Source organism: Micrasema longulum, unplaced genomic scaffold (assembly GCF_059751315.1).
Source record: "Micrasema longulum isolate JH-2025_06_02 unplaced genomic scaffold, ASM5975131v1 h1tg002077l, whole genome shotgun sequence".
Taxonomy (NCBI): domain Eukaryota; kingdom Metazoa; phylum Arthropoda; class Insecta; order Trichoptera; family Brachycentridae; genus Micrasema; species Micrasema longulum.
In genome coordinates, this window is record NW_028279244.1 from 80,364 (window position 1) to 89,078 (window position 8,715).

At 34.9% G+C, this 8,715-nt stretch overlaps 1 protein-coding gene across 2 annotated transcripts in view; it reads left to right on the top strand.

Annotated features, from left to right (window-relative positions):
- LOC148273096 (fatty acyl-CoA reductase wat-like) overlaps positions 1 to 8,406 on the top strand; it is an 84,049-nt gene extending 75,643 nt beyond the window's left edge. For both annotated transcript variants that reach the window (XM_088239147.1, XM_088239148.1), the window contains exons 11-13: positions 4,643 to 4,819; positions 7,287 to 7,367; positions 8,173 to 8,406. In XM_088239147.1, the coding sequence (XP_088095273.1) occupies positions 4,643 to 4,819; positions 7,287 to 7,367; positions 8,173 to 8,275 (361 nt within the window). In that variant the 3' untranslated portion in view covers positions 8,276 to 8,406. The remainder of the gene's footprint in view (positions 1 to 4,642; positions 4,820 to 7,286; positions 7,368 to 8,172) is intronic.
- Positions 8,407 to 8,715: the final 309 nt, after the last annotated feature.

Sequence of the window (8,715 nt, forward strand, 5' to 3'; positions counted from 1 at the left end):
GTGCGAGATTCAACCAATCCTCTTGAACTGACCGAAGTTGAATTTCGTTTTGCAACGCGACCGCTTTAACTTCAGCCTGTTCATGATTGTTCGTGGTGATCGCTCAAATACTTAGCACGTTTTTTAGCATGTCGATAGTTATCTGTGATTGAGCTCCAGGAGCTCAATCACAGATGGCTATCGACATGCTAAAAAACGTGCTAAGTATTTGAGCAATCACCACGAACAATCATGAACACGCTGAAGTTATCGCGGTCGCGTTACAAAACGAAATTCAACTTCGGTCAGTTCAAGAGGATTGGTTGAATCTCGCACACGCCTTCTTTCAATTTTTCTCGATGCATTTAGCCGGCGGTCGGCAAGCCAAATGTTAAGAAAAGCAGTCGCCATAGTAATTGTTTGTAACTTGAAAACGAAATAACAAACCGGCACGAGATTACACGCGTGTTGACTTTTTTGATTTGACGTTTGACCACGGACTACGGATACGGAACTTATCTATGGCGTTTTGCAATGCGACCGCTTTAACTTCAGCGTGTTCATGATTGTTCGTGGTGATCGCTCAAATACTTAGCACGTTTTTTAGCATGTCGATAGCCATCTGTGATTGAGCTCCTGGCATGGCTCATCTGTAGACGGTCTCCCTCCATCTGGGACGGTCTTGCGCTCTTCTGTAGGCATTCGTCGGTGATACTTCAGTGACTAAGTCGCTCCGTCTTGTCGGTTGACGTCCGCGCGACCTTGTCCCTTCAAAACTTCCTAGGAAAATAGTTTTCTCCAAACTATCAGAGTTCCCCCTGGAAATATGGGCAAAGAACTGCGCGATACTTTTCTCGCACACGGATGTAAGTCTTTCTCCTTTGTCCAGTTTCTGGAGCTCAATCACAGATAACTATCGACATGCTAAAAAACGTGCTAAGTATTTGAGCGATCACCACGAACAATCATGAACACGCTGAAGTTAAAGCGGTCGCGTTGCAAAACGCCATAGATAAGTTCCGTATCCGTAGTCCGTGGTCAAACGTCAAATCAAAAAAGTCAACACGCGTGTAATCTCGTGCCGGTTTGTTATTTCGTTTTCAAGTTACAAACAATTACTATGGCGACTGCTTTTCTTAACATTTGGCTTGCCGACCGCCGGCTAAATGCATCGAGAAAAATTGAAAGAAGGCGTGTGCGAGATTCAACCAATCCTCTTGAACTGACCGAAGTTGAATTTCGTTTTGCAACGCGACCGCGATAACTTCAGCGTGTTCATGATTGTTCGTGGTGATTGCTCAAATACTTAGCACGTTTTTTAGCATGTCGATAGCCATCTGTGATTGAGCTCCTGGAGCTCAATCACAGATGGCTATCGACATGCTAAAAAACGTGCTAAGTATTTGAGCAATCACCACGAACAATCATGAACACGCTGAAGTTAAAGCGGTCGCGTTGCAAAACGCCATAGATAAGTTCCTGTGCGAGATTCAACCAATCCTCTTGAACTGACCGAAGTTGAATTTCGTTTTGCAACGCGACCGCTTTAACTTCAGCGTGTTCATGATTGTTCGTGGTGATCGCTCAAATACTTAGCACGTTTTTTAGCATGTCCTTAGCCATCTGTGATTGAGCTCCAGGATTGTTTATTATATTTTTAAAACCTATTCCCATCAATGCATCACTGTAACTAAGAAGAGCTTCGCAATTGTGCCGCTAGGCGTAGTTTGACGTTTACAAAAAATAATATTTCTATTTGAATATTAATTGTTTTAAACTTTGTTGATCGATCACTCATAACCAAATGTTTACCAATGAAAAGCCACACAATCCTTTTTACAATGTTTATCAGAAAGGTTTTTACACGTTTTCACGACAAAAGTAGGCATTTTTGTTTCAATTGTAAACGTCACGCCTGGCTGGACGACGAAGAACGACTAAATGATCGTTAGGCATGACTGAGCGTTTGGGCATGAGTTAAGCGTCATCATTTTTGAGGGCTCGGGGCATGTCTGTGTGTAAACATTTCTTGTATACCCACAAACTGGCCATGCCTTTGTGGATTTTTTCGTTTACTATTCTTACTTAAAATAGGTATGTATTTCATTGCTATGTAATTATTCTTTTTTAATACTCTATTGAAAAAATAAAAATATAAAAAACACAGAAATAAGAATAGTCCGGAAGAAGCGTAGAATCATATTTGAATACATCGGACTGTGTCCAAAAATCCTCCCACTTTGCCCCGCTTTCACCGCGCGCATTCGTGAAGTCGCCACGTAATGTTGCCAGATGGGAAAAAATATAATCATAACACAAATGTAAGGTAAAAAAAACAATTGGTTTATTTCTCTAAAATTTTATTGTGCACGCGGAAACATTGATTGACACAACAGAGTAGATAAGTAAAGGGTCATTTAATAAGAGTAATTGAAATAATGAACTTTGAACTTGAAATATAAAACGAATTTTATTTTACATAAAACGGATATTTTTATATCATGTTAAATAATATTTGATGTTTTAAAGATAATGTCGGTCAAATGTCCACTACGGCGTTGTTTAATCCGAGGTCCAATTTTCATTAGTTTTCTCATCAGATTAGCAAAGTGGGGTAAAAAAATTACTACCCTGGCAACACTAACGAAATTTCCCTGTTTTCTTTGACAATCTGACAAATAGAAAAATAATTTAATTTTTAAGTAATGCATTTGCTACTTACACATGCATTCACTAATCACACATGAAATGTGATCCCATCCTGTTTCTTAAAGATCCCAGCAGTATTTCTACATTTTTAAACAACAGAACACGGCATAGTTGAATTCAAATCGGGAGTTGCGTACTGAGCGACGTCTACAAAGAAACTAATGGGTCAAAACGTAAAACTACTCTTTTAAGATTAGTTTAGTCGCCTTCTGTTTGATGCGCGTATGCGGTTTCTGGACTATTCTTAATTCTATGATAATAAAATAAAAATAAAAATATGTCAATCGGAATAGGATAATGAAGTGCTTGATGAAGATGTAGGGAGGTGTAAGGAGTCAGGAGGTTCCTTACGACGCGTTTTGATACTCTGATTCTCTCCATATTCCCAGAAAATTAAATAATATGAAACTAAAAAATCTTATGACAAAGAAAAAAAACAACAAAACTTATTGTTACAATTTACTACTAAAAATGAAAATTTCAGTGGTATGAAATTTAAAAACTTAAATTAATATAATCAAGATAGGTTCGGCTTACCTAGGAAGTACTCCTTTACCAGCAACCATTAAAAAACTTATTAAACTTTGAAAACAATCACAAAAACACACTAATATGGCAAAATTACTGGAGCTAAACAGTCAACGAACTGACGAAGTAACAATTATTACAACTGTCAAAACTTCCTTCTTTTCTATTTCTTGCACGGAGAAACTGAAATATGCATTTTATTGCCATAATATTTTTTTAAATACGTTTTTTTATTTGACATTTAATAGTGAAGCTGTGTAAAAACGGAAAAAATATTTTTTTTTAAATCAAAATAAACAGATTCAAATAAAAGCGTAATGTTTCAGTAATAATATTCCATAGAATTAAGAATAGTCCGAAAACCGCATACGCGCATCAAACAGAGATAATGTAGAACTATTACTAGGCATCAAACAGAAGGCGACTAAACTACTTTTAAAATGATAGTTTTACATTTTGACCCATTAGTTTCTTTGTAGACGTCGCTCAGTACGCAACTCGCAATTTGAATTAAACTATGCCGTGTTGTGTCGTTTGAAAGTGTAGAAATACTAATGGGATCTTAAAGAAACAGGATGGGATCATATTTCATGTGTAATTAGCAAATGTATGTGTAAGTAGCAAATGCATTACTTAAAAATTTAATTATTTTTCCATCTGTCAAATTGTCGAAGCAAACGAAATGGACATTTCGTTAGTGTTGCCAGGGTAGTAAAAAAAATTACCCTACTTTGCTCGTATAATAAGAGAAATAATGAAAATTGAACCTCGGATTAAACAACGTTGTGGTGGACATTTGGCCGACATTATCTTTAAAACATAAAACATTATTTAACATGATATAAAAATATCCGATTAAATTTGTTTTATATTTTAAGTTCAAAGTTCATAAATTCAGTTACTCTTATTAAATGACCCTTTACTTATCTACTCTGCTGTGTCAATCAATGTTTCCGAGTGCACAATAAAATTTTAGAAAAATAACAAATTGTATTTTTTTTTTACCTTTACTAGAGTCAGGTCAACACTTTCTTCAACTTGACAGCACTCCGCTTTTCCACCATTCTGGCTAAAAATATGCACCTTCTTGCCAACGATGCCAGAACAGTGTTGACCCCTTCACTTAGTATCAAATCTTTCTGTATTTGAGCAAAATATGAACGCATTTTGAACTCATGTATCTCAGCCCATGCCCAAGGCACTACTAAAACAAAGCAAGCTATCGATCCATCAGCCGTTTTACTTAAGTTACGGAATGGGAGAAGATGCGACGTTGTAGATGCGAAGTACTGAGCATTTAAAAACGTACCGGTTGTTTCCCACTCAGGTTCATTATATTTGAGGATAAATACAATAGTAAGAAGTGTATATGCAATCAATCTTCATTCATTAATTTTACTCATTTTTATTGGTGGTTTGATTGCAGATTCCTGAAGCTATACAAAAAGATAGACACAATGGAAGATGTGACAGTTTTCTTCTCCGTACAGAATTGGCACTTCAGCTACAAAAATACCACCAAACTTCTCAAGAAAATGTCCCCCGATGATAGGAAACTATACTCCTGTGATATGGACCAGATACATTGGATGGAATTCCTACGGTTTGAATATTTTGCTTATTATTTTTTAACACCCACATGCTTCTCACGTACTAGCAATATCATAAATATATACCTCATAGTACGATGAAAGCATTCACCCCTTTCCCGAAACTGTTCATAAAGACTCGAGTCTTTCTTCAGTTTCGCATATCAATATCAATTTTTTTTAAAACTAATTAAGCGAAAATTTTTTTTTTTTTTACAATCAGACCGCGAAAATAAAAAAACAAATAAACTTTAAAAACTTTCATTGTACCCCTCACTGCAGTATTCAGTTTCTGATCAATCAAATACACATGGTCAGCACAATCACCTTTTTCTAATTTCCCAGTATGACAGTGGAGGAATACAGTGTTAGTTCCAATTTCAACGCTTATCACGTTCATGGTTTACGTCTTCGTTCTAATTCTCAAGGCACTCTCTTAATACCCATCCACAATTCCTCTTTCTTCTCTAACTCATATAGTGTCCATGCGTCTCCACTGTGGAATCATCTCCCATCCACCATCAATGCTACAGTATCTCTGTTTAAATCACGTCTGAAGAAACGTCTCCTTTTTCTTCCTTAATCTCTCCTCCTTTCCTCTTTCCTCTTTATTCCCTTTTCCCATTGAGTAATAGTATTGATTTAAGGTAATTAATATACAAATACAATAATTTATATTTTAGTCAATCTTTAGCTTTTTTACTTTTGTTTTCTATTGAATATGTTTTGCAACTTGAATGATGAAAATAAAACTTTTATTTTATTGGTTGGTTGGAAGAAAATTCCATTTGGCGATAAGCCCGCCAATGTACAATTAACATTATGCAGAAAAAGTTTAATAAATATTAAAAAACTGATTTTTAAAAATGATTTTTTTTTGTCATCATTAATGGTAAATATGTACAAACATTTTATTTATGGTTTTCCATATTCTATTCTTGTGTAATATAAATTTATTTATGACACATTACGTATATTGATAATTATAAGTTTAAGATCGTTTTTAGTCTATTTATAAGTACCTATTACATTATAAATTAATTACTTAATATTGTTCTGTATTTACTATTTTTTTTCTCATGTATCTCTATAATAATGTATAAACTTATGTGTACGTATATGTATGTGCATATATGTGTCTATATATATGTACATGCATGTATGTATGTGTGTGTGTGTGTATGTATGCATATGGGTGGGTATGTTTTTATATGTGAATTCATTAAATATTTTTCTATGTACCCATATACCTATGTTGGTACATTTCCTTTATTTTACTTATTATTGTATCTATTAGTTATTCTTATGTTATCTTTAATTTTAACTAAATGCACATACTTATGTTTCACTGCTGCACTCAAATGTATTTCTAATATATGTAAAAGCCCGTAGGGCGTGTAAATTAATAAATAAAATAAAATAACCTTATTATTTTATATGACTGTAGATTTCAATAAATCCAACACATTTTCAGTAATTAAACATGGATTCAGAAGTGATCAAAAAGTCAAAATTGACTGTTTAATTTAAAAAGTAACTAAAAAAAGTCAAACCGGTAAAAAAGAAAACATCGTAAACATAAAGATGTCTTTGGATGAAAATATTTGCACATTTCGACTACACGTAATTTACCATAAGTAGTTAATATTACTGCAGAAGAATGATTTCATGCCATTGAATACTGATCGTGCTATTTCTATTCTGCATCTAATTTCCTTATCCCGATCCAGATCAGAAGTGATTTGACTGCCAAGGTATTTAAAGTTAGTCACTCTCTCGATTGTTTGACCATTTATTCACAATACAGCATTATTGTGAGGGTTTCGGCTAAACACTATCATCAGAAATCATTCTTCTGCAGTGATAGTCTTAATTTAAAACTGAGACAGAGGATGGTCAAGTGCTATGTGTGGTCAATACTGCTCTACGGGGTTGAAACATGGACTCTCAAGGTGAACTCCATGAACCGATTAGAGGCTTTTGAAATGTGGCTTCACCGGAGAATGCTGAAAATCCCGTGGACAGATTTAGTGACCTACGTGGAGGTGTTGAGACGAGCCAGTGCCGAAAAAGAACTACTGTCCTCAATAAAACAGAGAAAACTCGCATATCTGGGCCATATCATGCGCGGAAGCAAATATGCGCTTCTACAGCTGATTATGATGGGAAAGATCGAGGGAAAGCGTGGGGTTGGAAGGCGACAGATGTCCTGGCTGAGAAACATCCGCGACTGGATGGGAGTGCGCAGGGTCGAGGCGCTGTTCCAGTTGGCGCAGGACCGGAATGCCTACTCTAGAGTGATCGCCAACGTGAGGGAGACCTGATATGGCACAGAAAGAAGAAGAAGTTAATATTATCTTCAGATACAATAATCATCACATTGCGAAGATCCTATGCGCATATTATAATCATTCATGATCAATAAATACTGTAAAAATTCTCGAATACTGTTGTGTGAATATGTGTTTTTTTTCCTTCCAGAACTTATTTCCTCGGAGTAAGAAGATATTTACTGAAAGAAGATGATTCTACGATCCCGGCAGCGAAAAAGAAATATTTTAGGTGACTTTAACATATTAATTATTTATGCTTTATAAAGTTAGTTTATTTATTCATTATTCCTAACCGCTGAGAGAGCTTTTATAGGATTTTAAGTTGTATCGTATGAGCTGACACCCATGAATATTAAATTAATGTAAATTTTACGTCCAAAACCCTCTTGTACGACGTTCGCAAAGTCGAAGGATTTACTTCTCACAAATTTATATTCAAATCTGTTTTTAGCTTTTACCCTAATATAAAACACCTGTTTTACCAATGTTGGTTTAGAATTGTTTTTTTTTTAATTATGTTAATTTTTCATTTTAAACATCGCATAGATAGCTCAGAAATTCTGATGGTGTAGGTCTGTTCGTACCCTATAACTATCTTCGACAAAGACAGCGTCGATTGTTTTACCTACCACGATTCAGAACCAATCTGCCAATGGTTATGCCGGTTGGTAGAGCAATCTTGCTACTTAATCGCATCATCTCGGATGTCGACATATTTTACGACAGTGGGCCTTCCCTTAGGAAAGCACTTTCTAACTTTTAATTTTTCTTTTTACATTTTATTATATTATTTTAATAACATAACTATCTACTATAATTTGTGAACTATTATTGTATTTAGAATGAATTGGGTCTTCTTTATGTAAGGTTCTATATCAATTAATAAAAATCTCTAACTGGGGTAGGAGCTCCAACCCTCGACTACCAAAATCCAACATTATACAATTTTCCGGAGCACTGAACTTTCTAATTGATGTATTAGATTTAAGTTATATTAAACAAAATAAATTAAACTTTGATTCTTATTCTTTCAGGTTGTACTTACTCCACCGTGCATTTCAGTTTGTCTTATTTCTCCTGACAATTAATGGACTCTACAAGACTGTGAAATTTATCAAGAGACTACGCTCTCTTTAATGCGTGCCAAAAGTTTAGCATTAAAATGGTGTAAAGCGTAAAGCTATGGTTTCCTAGAGAGCGGTGCCGTCATATAGCGGCCGTCGTGTAGAGGTGGATGATGTCATTAAAAAGTTGTCTGTACGAACCCAGAACAGCGCAGGTTTCTTAGAGAGAGAGCGTTGATTGCGAGCAGAACATCAAACAGCGATGACGTCATTTTTTTTTTTTTTTTAAAGTTTTATTCATTTTAACAAATAAATAACATACATAATTGTATTTTTGTTCCCGCAAAGCCGAAGCTTGTCTGCGGGTTACATTACATTTTTTTTTTAAAATTTATAAGTAAGTACATAGTTTAATAATAATTGAAGAATAAAATATATTTATACACTTAAGTTTCACTTGCTGTTTAATAATTTTTTGACTATTTTTTTTAATGAAATTAGGTTTTTTTCTTC